This window comes from Ostrea edulis, chromosome 3 (assembly GCF_947568905.1).
Source record: "Ostrea edulis chromosome 3, xbOstEdul1.1, whole genome shotgun sequence".
Lineage (NCBI taxonomy): Eukaryota > Metazoa > Mollusca > Bivalvia > Ostreida > Ostreidae > Ostrea > Ostrea edulis.
The window spans coordinates 26,968,911-26,982,540 of NC_079166.1; the positions used below are offsets into that span (position 1 = coordinate 26,968,911).

Sequence of the window (13,630 nt, forward strand, 5' to 3'; positions counted from 1 at the left end):
AAATAAAGAGTTGGGTAAACACGGATCCCTAGACATACCAGACCTGGGATCAGGTGCCAAAGGAGAGTACGCATCCCCCTGTCTAACGGTCACACCCGCCGTGGTCCCAATATCTTGACTCTGTGTCAGGATTCGGGATCCAGTCCGGCCTCCCGAAACACGAAACGAGCAATCTATCGACAACGCTCCGGCGGCGGTGAATTTGGACTTTATTAATCCTAATTAAGGACGGTGTATGAAACATATCTATAACGAACATTGTAATAAGACTGGTGGAGTTTGCTGACAGTCTTTGAAAGACGACCAGTTGCAAAAGTGAAAAAGGAAATTTCAACCAGTCGATGGCCTTGACTTTGCTAAAAAAATATTAACTAGTTGTGTCAGTTTGATACCGGGGATGTTTATCTAATGGTTTGAAGGGTAAAATCTCTCTAAAATGTCCGCAAAAAAGAGTACGCTAATGGAGGTTTGTGCAAGAGACTAAATATGATGTCTTCATTCTCTAACATCAAACTGTAGCTGAATGCGAACAATCAAATCAAAGATGACTCTCTTGCAAGTGGGTATGGACATGACAAAACATGTAAACACACCAAATTATCACCATACCACCTACCGTTTGAATACATGTCACATTTATTGCTATTATTCACGAGAACACCACATCAGTAGAACGGCTGCAATTCGCAAGCATCCATTTAACATGGACCACGGAGGAGATGAAAATTAAACATGATATTCCATTTGCATGTACATTTTTAAAACGTTTTGAAGATTTGTGGATCTGTTTGCATATTTAAGAATACGTTAAACAACGTACGCATTATATTATAGATTTTGTCAATATAACTATTTATGTCAAATTGGACAACATAAACAATTTTATACACCTATTTACTGGCTATGAGGACAATATCAAGTTTATTGTCCCTCAAGAAGACACCTATTTCCCGAAGCTTGTGATTGCATGGAATAGATAGATTGATATATATTAATTGGCAACATTAAAAGTTAAAAGTACAACAACTAAGTTTAAAAAAAAAGAAGAATATTAGCAACATATCAATGTGATAAGAATGTATATGAAAATACAATGAAAATTTTAATAGAATTTAAAATTTAGTGAATATTTTGATTTAGAGATTAACGATATAAATCATTTTTCTGGAAGTTTCCCTTTACAACAGTGGAATTTGGTTAGTACACTTCTAGTAATAGACAACTTTTTCGTATTGACATGCAAAGCGACCAGTTTTTTTTAATTCGAATTTGTATATCAAGGGTACAAACTTGGTTAGAATGTATTCTTTTTATCAGATACGGTCTTATTGTTCGTAATCTATTTTTTTCATCCGAAAATTTATAAAGAATAAATCTGGATAAAAGAAAACATACAGTGTACATCCATATGAAAATCATAGTTGATGATTCAAAAGTCGCAAAAAATGTAATGCATAATCTGACGCCTGAGCTTCATAAACATTCACATGTATTCAAAACAAAATTAGAACTGCATACCGTTTTTGACCCCGCGGCCATTTTTAAACCAAAACAAGGCACAGACTATAAACACCATGGCCTAGAAAACGATTTTGGTGAGGAATATCCAGTGTACACCTTCATAACAACATAAATATCCTCGCTCAAAGGATGTAGTAACGTCGCAGAGGGCTACATTCACGATGTTGAAGGTAAAACTTTATCAGCTGTTTACACTAGACATAATAGCATCTGGGTGCTTACGACGCGGTATATTCTACCATTGTTCAAAATATTATAATCCCTTTGGTTCCTTATAATTTATGTAGATTTGGAACTGTGTCATGTTGCTGTATATAGATTTGAGTTAGATGTATCGACATAAACAGGGTACATATATTTACGCAATATCAGCTGTTTTAGTCTAATCAACACACGTGTTAATCGTTTGAAAACATGCACTTAGGTCGTCAATCATCAGTTTTCCTCTCTCGATCAGGGCTTCCAGAAACAAAGTTGGCACACACATGTAATTTTCTTTGTATAAAGTAGGTCAATCTTCTGTTTTATTTTTACTTATATCTCACGTCAGTACATGCAGTTCATAGTAGTTGCTTAACATAGTGTGTGTTAGAATAAGGGTCTACCCTTCTTTGAGGTAATATAACATTCCGTATAGAATTACGGTTTGATGATGAGTCTTCAAATATTATTCGTGTTGACAATGTGAGTTTTTAATGATTTGTTGAAATAGAATAAGCTAATAATGAGATATGTTGTTTGCACTATTATTTTGTGTTTTCGTGGGTTTTTTCGTATTTGTTTTCTTTTTTATATGCTGCATATATCTTCAGCATAATAACAATAGTTATTTGGTGTTAAAGAGATTACTTATTGTCTTCCATTCAGGCTAAGAAAAAACCCCACACAATGCTCAACTCGTTTTCTTTAATGGAGAAATCTTAAATACACAAAAATATACTTATGCAATCTAATATATGTTTTATGAAAATTTCTGTATTCATACATATAACTATATGAAATCTTAAACAGTTTTGTTAAAATCAATACTATAAAATATATATATTCGAATTTCCGAACCTTCAGCTTGACCATCACTGAAGAGACATTATTTGTCGAAATGTGCATCTGGTGCATCAAAATTGGTACCGTATAAGTTTTACATTATGACTCCTGAGTCGAGGCCTCTGCTGATGGGCTGTTAGTCCCCGAGGGTCTCTACAGCCAAGTAGCTAAGTACTTCGTCACTAGCTTGAAAATACGGATGTATATTTAATTGCTGTTATAAAATTTAGAAATTCATTTAAAAAAGTAAGGATTATCTCCCTCATACATAGCTCTTATCCTTCGACGAATTTGACTCCATTTTTTTGGCACTCTAGTTTTCCTTTTAGCTCTAAAAAGTTTATTGTTATTTCGAATTTCCAAATTTTCGGCTTGAGCATCACTGGAGAGACATTATTTGTCGAAATGCGCATCTGGTGCATCAAAATTGGTACTGTATAAGTTTTACATTCATATTACATGCGTATGTATGATTAGTAAAATGTAAATAAACATTTGCAGGTCATGTTCTCGATGAATTCACCTTGTATGGTTTTATCATATCACTGTGATTGTAAAGCTGGAAAAAACAATATGATAATACTAATATCTAAATAGCGTCTTATATAAAACTTCCTCTAAGGCGCTTTATAAAGGTCATTACATTGGGCTATTAAACCTATTATGTCATTTCCATAAGCTTTATTTGAAAGGCGGTGTAAAAATGAAACATATTTTTACTTCTATAAAAAAAATTCAAGTTATTATTTGTACTGATGACATGTAAAACTTATACGGTACCAATTTTGATGTGTCACAGGAAAACTAAAAACACGTGAATCAGCTTTACTCATATATAAATCTAAATATAACAATCACTTAGCTATCTCTTCTGAAGAACAATGTAACAGTAGCATATTTATCGATATAGAGCCTGCAACGTGTAATCCGCTGGAAAAGTTTTTAGCTAATTTTGTAGTGTAGGTTTAGTGCTTATTGTTAATTATATTTGTGTTTTCTCCATAATGTAATCCTTTCCCGTCCTGACGAAGGGACAGGTTGTCCCGAAATTTTGACAATTCCAATTGTTCATGTCGTTGGTCATTCTAGTGCTTTATATATATATATATATATATATATATATATATATATATATATATATGCATTTTATTCTTATTTAGCCTGCTTTGAATGATATTAGGCGATAATATAGACAACTACCCTAAAACACTTTACATGTAAAACAATAAAAGCAAACAAAAACAAAGAACAATAATTAATTAGAAAAGGGCATAAAATAATACTAAAACTGAAGTGGGTTGTTTATAAATAACTGTATACATAAATATCCAATTACAGATTAAATGCAAGTTTAAAAAGATACTAGACCCAATGTTATCAAATTTCATAATATACTTTTAAATTGTGTAAATACATACAATTCATTACCGAAAGAGCAAACCCTCCGTGTTAAATATATCTAGTCAATTATTGTTACTTTTTGTTATCAAGATTGTGATATATGTTTCTATGGATAACTTGTGCATGTGTGGATATTGGTTTTGAATAAATGCTTAATATGTTCTCTATGGTGTGTAAACAACGAATTAGAAAAAGAAAAACTTGAAACTTGAAACCTAATGTGTTTTCCCTGTGAAAAGAATATCGAGCAATGAATTGAATAAAACTTTAACAAAGCAACTTACAGCAGTCAGTAATTATGCCTAAATTTAAAGGTTTGTGGCACTGACGAAGACAATAGTGAAACTAGTCCCTCACAATTTCGTTCAGTGCCTGTTGGATCTCTCCTTTCCTATCAGCAGAAAATTCCCAACTCAGATGGTGACCTTATCATCAACAAACTTGATCAATAGATTTTTCCTGATTATAAATTACCCAACCTTATTTCAGAATATAGTATTGTTTGGGGCTAGACATATTGTCATGTATTTATGGAGCTCTATATTAATCATGATTTTGCAATAGAACTAGAACAAAAACGAACATATTTATAACAAGACATAACATGATGTCTGTAGAAATCATATAATGTTTGTCATATTTAAAGATATTTGTAGTAGAAAATCTGACTGTCAACGTCTTACGATAAGTATACTACAGACTAAAATCATCCAATTTGCTGCCATGAAATATGGACATGAACCTGACAAATTGTACTGTACTCCGAAAACACAGGGAATAATGTGTATAAGTGCACTTTGTACTCAATCCAACTGCTTTTCTTGGGACATATTCTGACATATTCTGACAGTAAAGTCTTTGCCCACATAAGCATACCTGAGTTCGGTCTTATTGATATTAAGTGCCCTGACAAGGATTTTTGTCTAGATTGTAAATATCTAGTGAAGAACAAAACTAATGGAACATACAAACTGAAAACAAGTCACAGTTACTTTTACCAATTAAAGGGCAAGATGGAACTGACTGGCTTAATGTGGTGCGAGTTTTTTTTATTGAGAACCGCCAGAATATCAAAAGGACAAACATTTATTTTGACAATAGTAAATCGGCTGATCAGAACATTTTGCAGTTTCATCCATCCTCATTTGCAGAAAGTGTCAAAATCAAAATAACTTCAAAATTGAATTTATTGTCATTTGATGGTTCATCCTACCATATTGAAAGTTGCAAAGACAAATGTTCTTGAAAGTTTAAAACTTTTATTACACATTACGGCAATATATCAGGATATTGGGCTCCCAGCAGGTGTGACCGGTCGACAGGGGATGCTTACTCCTCCTAGGCACCTGATCCCACCCCTGGTGTGTCCGGGGGTCAGCATTTGCCCAACTGTCTATTTTGTATTGCTTGTAGGAGTTATAAGATTGATCACTGTTCGTTATCTTCACCTTTCATTTACATGAATGTTACATTAAATGTATGGAACATTTTATTGGTATATGATCAGCATGTGGAATCCTTATGAAGTATATTTTCTGCAAAATATTTCCACTTATGTATAAAAATGGAACAATTACTCCAGGAATAATCGGTTTGTTTCAATATAATGTAACTTAACACAATACAAGATAATTCTAAAAGTAAGATATGTCTTGGGGGTAAAGAAGAATTTTATGCAATTGCAAATTTTAAGTTTAAAACAATGAGCTTCGAGAAATTGTTAAAACTGTACAACCAATCCAAATCTGATTTATCGACAAAGCCAAGTTCAATGGAATAAATCCATCAAATATATGGTATTCTTTACTTTTGCAAATTACTCTCTACATGCATCCGTAATCTTGCGAAAACTTCCCTTTCTGCCCGAGAATGGAAAAATCACTACAGTTGCATGTTTAATTCGGAACAAGTCTTGAATAAGAAAGCCTTTGTCCATCATGACTGATACATTTCGTCAATCAAATCAATGACAGGTGAAGATAAACAGTGATCAATCGCATGACTCCTGCAAGGAATACAAAATAAAGAGTTGGGCAAACACGGACCGTGCATATGCCGGAAGTGACATCAGGTACGTAGGAGGAGTAAGCATTCCCTGTCAACCGGTCACACTCTGTCCTGGCCTAACAGTAATACCCTTGTCAGATAAAAAAAAACCTGTTATTTAATTGATGGGATAAAATTTAGAAATTCATTTCAAAATTAAGGATTATCTCCCACATGCATAGCTCATATCCTTGGACGAATTTGGCTCTATTTTTTGGCACTCTAGTTTTCCTGTTTAGCTCTCACAAATTTATTGTTATTTCGAATTTCCAAAATGTCGGCTTTGGCATCACTGAAGAGACATTATTTGTCGAAATGCGTATCTGGTGGACGCGCACACACACATGCACGCACGCACGCACACACACATACACACACACGCACGCTCGCGCGCACGCACGCACACATACACACGCACGCACACATACACACACACACAAACACACACAAAGATATATACACCATGTAGAATTAAGTGTCCAATTGAACTCATTTTCTTTTAATATCTCACCTTTTGTAATTGTAAACTGATAATAATAATACTTGATAATATACAGACTTCTGACTTGCCTGATCATATCCTGTTGAAATTATATAAAGGAAACTCTTTATTTGTGCCTTTGCACAGCCTCTTAAATCCAAATGGAATCTCTAAAATGACGTCCACACATGGACAAACACACACATACACATCAACTAACAAGCAAAAACGTGTAGAACCCGTCCTGTCGTCTGCTTAAAGTTAAAATAGAAATTCCCGCCAACCAACTTTCCCACATGTCCCTGTTTTGGATCTTTGAATAAAAAAGCCACTTTATCAATACACAATGACTACCACTATACATGCAAACATATAAACAGCATAGAAACAATTCAAATTCCGTTATATGTTCTCTATCAATTATCCAGTATTTTAACCCTGGTCACTTTACCTTCGTATACTATGTTTTGCGCACGTAATGCTGGGTCAAAAGGTCAAATTATACTATTCGTAAAAAAATACACATTTAAGTTGAGTCTTAGTGTTGCAGATAATAATGTTTCATCCATATCTTGTGAACTAGATTTTGTAAGATGTCTGATAGCTACTTTCATTTCTAGACCGATTACAGTCACTCGCCCTCTAAGATTATCTATAACTGTAAAATAGTTTTCCATAATACTTTGTGCATTAATAGTCAACTTTACATGTAAATCAGATTTTACAGCACTGATTGCGTAGAATTAATCACGCTAACGTTCTATAAGCACTAATCTTCTCCATTATAAGTGGAACACCTTAAATTTTAGCCAAAATTACTCAATAAAAGAGATAAAAATATGAATTTCTAGAAAACGGAAAAAATATTCTGTTCATCAGGATAAATAATATGAAAAATCTTTGGTAGATGTGTATATAAATCGTTTACCGACAGTTTGGTTTTACTATAAAGTCACTAATTAATCACATCTTAACTATACAATTCTTTCTACGAATTGAATAGATAAAAGTATACGATTAGAATTGACAATAATTGTTTGCTTTTTAAGGACCCGATCATCAAGTATACAGAGGACTACCGATGATGTTACTAAGGAATAAATGTTTATTTAATATACAATTGTGCCGAAGTCTTGCATAATCATTTACAACAGTTGGGGTACAGTGATTTTTATATATTTGACATTTAAATTTAGGGATATACAATTTAGAGTATTTCCTGTGTTCCAATTTTAGCTGGAAATATATCTCTAAGATAGTTTGGAGTCAAATTCTGGTCCACTTTATACACTTTTTTATATTCATGTTCATTTTCGCCTAATTTGAAGCTGACACCAACCTTTTTCCAAATAAAGAGATTTCTCTCGATGCTTATAAATTCTGCAATTAGTTGATAAGCTTTTAGCTAATTTTACATATTCGTTTTGAGTATTACATTCTCCTTAGATTCTGTTGGTTGGTTGTCTATTGTTTAACGTCCCACTCAAGATTTTTCAATCATATGGAATATGAGTTGCAGCACCTATGCTGGATTCCTCTATCTTTGCTCCTCACGAAAATACTAACAGTTTTGAAGGAGAATTTTTAGATCTAATGTGCCACAACATATGCTAGAAGTGGTGTGAATCAAAAATAAATTCTCAAGAATTTTAACATTGATTTTTTAAATATATTTAAAATCATGAAAGTTTTCTCAAATCAACAACATTAAAACGTGAAGATAACAGTGGTCAATCTCATAACAGCTACATGTATAAGCAATACTAAACAGAGAGTTGGACAAACACGGACTAATGGTTTCAGCAGAGGTGGGATCAGGTAGGACTTTTTAACACTTCATACGATCATTCTTAATGATAAGTCAAAGACTAATAATAATAATAATTGGTTTTATATAGCGCCTTTTCCAGCATATGCTGCTCAAAGCGCTTTACAATAATCAATGTACATTATTACCCTGGCAGACCTTATATCAATCTAGAACTTTCTCAGCCTCCTAGGAAGCATACAGTGCAAGCTGCCATTACAAGCGCTAGACCACTAACATTCTAATAATATCTTTCACTGTCTATAGCCAGGTACCCCTTTTACACTTGGGTGGAGTGAGGAAATGTAAAGTGCCTTTCCCAAGGACACAACGTCAGAACTGCCGCGGCCAGGACTCGAACCCACGACCTTTCGGTCGAGAGTCTGACGGGCTAACCACTAGGCCACCGACGCCACCGACTAGGTCTTTTGATATCATAGACGGAAAATCTTTATATCTAGCGATCATTCAAACATCACATTGTTAAACATCACACGATAACCCCTGCGGACCATTCATACCCGCTTTGATCAGATGAATTGAATTCAAAGTGTCAAATGAAACACAAGCAATAATTGAATATAAATTCTCAGTTTCATGCAGACAACAAATTCTTAATGTTAGACATTTTAAAGTTAGGCATTGTATCCAAATTCAACATACAAAGCATGATAGCTACTGAATTTTATGAATAATGTTTCAGAAATATAAACCATGGTATAGTATGGAGAAATAAGGAAGACCATTGTGACGACAAATTACCATTCTTTAATAAGTTCGTGAATTTTTCACAAAGGAAATCTAAAAATAAAGATAGTTAAAATCTTTAAACTATTGTTTGTGGGTCTTTACAAAGAGTAGGTCTTGATTGGCGTTCGAATACAGACAACTGAATGTCGAATCATTAATCATTGAGGAATCATTCAATGATTCAGCAGCCTCAGTGAAGGCAAGTTTCATTTACTCATTTATTTTATACAATATGCTATCATGTGTGTAATTAGGTCAAATGCTGTTGGACTGTTTCATTTCGATTATTAGGCGATTTTATATATCAATGTAGTTTTAAGTGAAAGGTTTTCTGGCTTTTTATGTGCATATAAATTGTTTGGTCGTGTTTTTGATACTATTTGATTTACTAAATATCATTCTTGGAATTCAAATACCCATATCAAAATACTTATTACATTTCAGTATTTCACTGTGTGTTTAGTAAACCAAAAGTGATCAAAGAATTAGACAGGTTATATGAGAAATTAGGTTTGGTTCAAGATGACAAAGCTTATAACAACATTATCGTTGTTTGTAAGACTCATTGTTATAACGGTATTTTCAACGAACTTGGCATTAATTTCACATTTGGTAATCCTACATATTCTTATACCCCAACTGCCTTTTCAAAAGATAGAATTCTTCAAAATTATAATTCAGTTTTAAAACATTTAATATTCCAGTCAATGGGACGGATGAATATGAGTACCGTACCTATGCTGGATTTCTGAACCTCATAAATAAGTAAAAAAAAAACATTAGATACATTGCTGGATTCAGTAAATGTTTTACCAAGCCTCTATTGTTGCTCCTCACAAAAATACTAACAGTTTTGAAGGAGAATATTTAGATCTATTGTACCACGAAATATGCTAGAAGTGGTGTGAATTAAAAATGGATTCTCAAGAATTATACCAATTTTTTTGTATATTTGAAATCATGAACGTTTTTTCAAATCAACAATATCAAAACGTGAAGATAACACTGATCAATCTCACAACACCTATAAGCAATACTAAATAGAGAGTTGGACAAACAGTTCCAATGGTTATACCAAAGGTGGAATCAGGTATGACTTTTTAACACTTCATACGATCATTCTTCATGATAAGTCAAAGATTAGGTCTTTTGATATTATAGGCAGGAAATCTTTATATCTAGCGATCATTAAAAAACCACAAGATAACCCCTGCTGACCATTCATATCCGTGTTGATCAGATGAACGGAATTATCAGTAATGAAAAGCAGGTGTTGTATTCAAATTGAATTTAAAGTGTCAAATGAAACACAATCAATAATTGAAGGGGGTGCTCTTATAAATGCGCAGTTACATGCAGGCAATAAATTTTAAAAGTTAGACAGTTTAAAGTTAGGCATTCTATCCAAATTAGAGATGCAAAGCATAATAGCTACTGAATTTAAAAAAAAATGTCTACGAAATATAGACCACTGTATCGACAAACTAACTCTCGGTGAATTTGTCACTAACGATATCTAAAAATAAAGATAGTTAAAATCTACAGATACCCTTTAAAATATTGTAGGTGGGTCTTTATATGAAGTGTGCCTTGATTAACGTTCGAATACAGACAACTATATGTCGAATCATCAATCCTTGAAGCATTATTCGGCAACTTAAGTGAAGGTAAGTTTGATTTATTCATTTATACTATACATTATGCTATCATACCTGTAATTAGGTCGAATGCTGTTTGACTGTTTCATTTCGATTATTAGGCGGTTTTATGTATCAAAATGTTTTTAAATGAAATGTTTTCTGGGTTTTTATTTTCATATAAATTGTTGGGTCGTTTTTGTTAAAATACTGTATGATTTACTAAATATCATTCTAAGAATTTAAATATCCAATATCGGAATGCTTATTGCATTTCAGTATTTTCAATGTTTTCATATCATCATATTTCACCATTTGTTATATCCACCTTTTCATTTTGTAACTTTAAGAGACGTAATACACTAGTGTCTCACTTCATAATACGGTAAATCATGGCATAGGCGACCTTCATGGCGAAAAAAGTTTGCTATAACCAATCTTCAAACATTTTGTTATTTTCCTCTCCTAGGCTAATAATCATCATTTTGCAATGAGCGTCAATTCATAGTAAAAAACATCTTGAATTCGGGAAATCAACTATCCAATTAAAGACTAATTTTTAATGCGAAATTTCACAAGGTCACATGTAAGTGGAGGAATCTTTCATTTCATCTATCATTACAGAATGGTGGAAGCTGCTGTGACCAGCTTAATAAAAGCTATTAAAGTAGACAACAGTCGACATTTAAACGCTCATTGCATAGCACTATGTCTGGAGCAAACAGATCTTGCGGGATTTGCAGAGAAAGTGTTTACAGATGCAGTAAACTGTATACAAGAAGAAAAAGACAAGTTTGAAAGTATTCATGACCTAGTTTCACTTGCTGTGAATCTTTTTAATGTGCCATACTTGGAAACCATAGTTAACGTTCTGATATTTATTTGTAAAATTTTTTCATCTATCAAAGGATGTGGAGGTCTATATTCTATGATATCAGAGAATTTACGTTTAGAATTGTCAGAGAAAATGAGAGATATTGAAGAAAAATTGCATGAATTTTGTGAATGTTTTGAGGCACGAAGTGGTGAGTTAAAGTGGTTCAATGAACACGGAGAGAAAACAGAAGAAAGCATTGACAGGCTCTTAGATAATGTCAACTACAAGGAAATCGGTATGGGGTTTTCGGGATCGTTACAGACTATCATTTTAAGGTATAAAAATATCCGTGAAGAAAACACCCTCAAGTTTGTTGGAGAGTGTTTGAATGTGTACGTACGTGTTGCGATCATGCGATGTATGATGCACATTTTGCTTTTGTCAATTGTACCTGATAAAACAATGAAAAGCGCAACAGAGCAAATTAAGATGTATATGGAAAACGATAGCCGGCGAAGAGTTGTTTTTTTAAACAGAATACTAGAGCCCAGCCACGAGAATGCTATATTTTTGTCATCATTTAGCATTACAGATTATCCTCAAGTGGATATGTTTCTAAAAGCTAAATGGTCTGCTACAAAAGAACAGTCATGCAGATGGGAAATCGGTGATTTTTTGACAAACAAAAGCATTGCTCTGCATCCGGTAGTATTTCGAGGTCATTGGATGAATACAGCTGCCGTAAAATATGTGTGGAGTACATCTACGGCGCCACATGATGATTATGCTCAATTTTGCTTTGAAGTTGCATCGAAAGGAGAAAATATATTTTTCATCACGTCATTTAAAACGCAGTCTTCATATATTTATATGAAACCCAATTCACTTCTAGGCAAAACGAGTATTCGACCAAGAGAGGAAGGAATGTTCAAGGTTCTCCGTTTACAGAATGACAATTGTTTGATATCCGTTGTTAAATACCCTGGCAGATTCATTTATATGCCAAACACTATTTGGGGTATGATAAAAGGGGCTGTGACCGACAAGATGTATCCTGAAGGCCTACCAACTGAACAGCATGAATGGTCACTTAAGGAAGTTTGTCATCGTAGAAATGAGGGTGAAATCAATAAAGTTGAAAATCCTAAAATCATTAGTGCCTTCGCCTCCAAAAAGAAGTGACAAAACATTAATCGCTAGACTAGACATAACATTATTTCAATGTGACATTTTGTTTCACGAAATGGATCCTATTTCAACCAAATTCAACTAAATGTTAGAATATGATATGGAACTTTCAAAGAACATTTTAACTACATGTATTCATCAAACTTTTACATTTTGGAAAATCATTATATGTTACATATGTGTGATATATTGGTGTTAGTTTGCTTTGGTTCTCCTCACTTCATGATAGTGTTTAAGGACATATTCACCTAATGCCCATCTTCAACCAGACAGAACAAAAAATCTTACCAGACACAAAAATCTCATTGTCTGCTTTGTGTCTGTTCAACCACACTGTCTCTGCGTTACACCTGATTTTCAGTTCTCTACAACGCATATTCAGCTGATCTAGCCGTGTCTGTTGTATGCAGTCAGGCGTGACTGCGTCTACGAAGCAGCCTGTCCCCTGTGCATTCCTGGTTCATACTTTTGACATATCGATAGATATAGATATTTATTTTGCCATTTGAATCACAACCTTCTGAAAGATGCATAGTATATGAATGATATCTTTTGTCTATATAGGATATTGTCAAACCTGAAGTCTCCCGGAACGTGTATAGCTGGGTTGTATTTACATAAATATGTTGGGTCAATGTAACGTTGAATCCACATTCTCGTGCTGAATGACTAGGCACCCATTAATTCCAGTGCTCATTCATATTTTATTTTTGAAAATGTCTAAATTGCTTACTTGTCCGTTTGTATTGTAAAAGTTATATTTCTATCGGGCTCGTAATTCTTCATTCATATTCTGTATTTTCCATTTGTAATGTATGTAAAACTTATACGGTACCAATTTTGATGCACCAGATGCGCATTTCCACAAATAATGTATCTTCAGTGATGCTCAACCGAAATGTTTGAAATCCAAAATAACAATGAAGTTTTAGAGCTAT

General features: G+C 33.6%; 1 protein-coding gene across 1 annotated transcript; it reads left to right on the forward strand.

Moving 5' to 3' along the window:
- The first annotated feature begins 1,374 nt into the window (after nt 1–1,374).
- On the forward strand, nt 1,375–13,416 carry LOC130053314 (uncharacterized). Its single transcript, XM_056160325.1, has 3 exons — nt 1,375–1,691; nt 10,617–10,717; nt 11,312–13,416. The coding sequence occupies exon 3, from the start codon at nt 11,313–11,315 to the stop codon at nt 12,684–12,686; it is 1,374 nt and encodes a 457-aa protein (XP_056016300.1). The 5' UTR covers nt 1,375–1,691; nt 10,617–10,717; nt 11,312; the 3' UTR covers nt 12,687–13,416.
- The last annotated feature ends 214 nt before the right edge of the window (nt 13,417–13,630 follow it).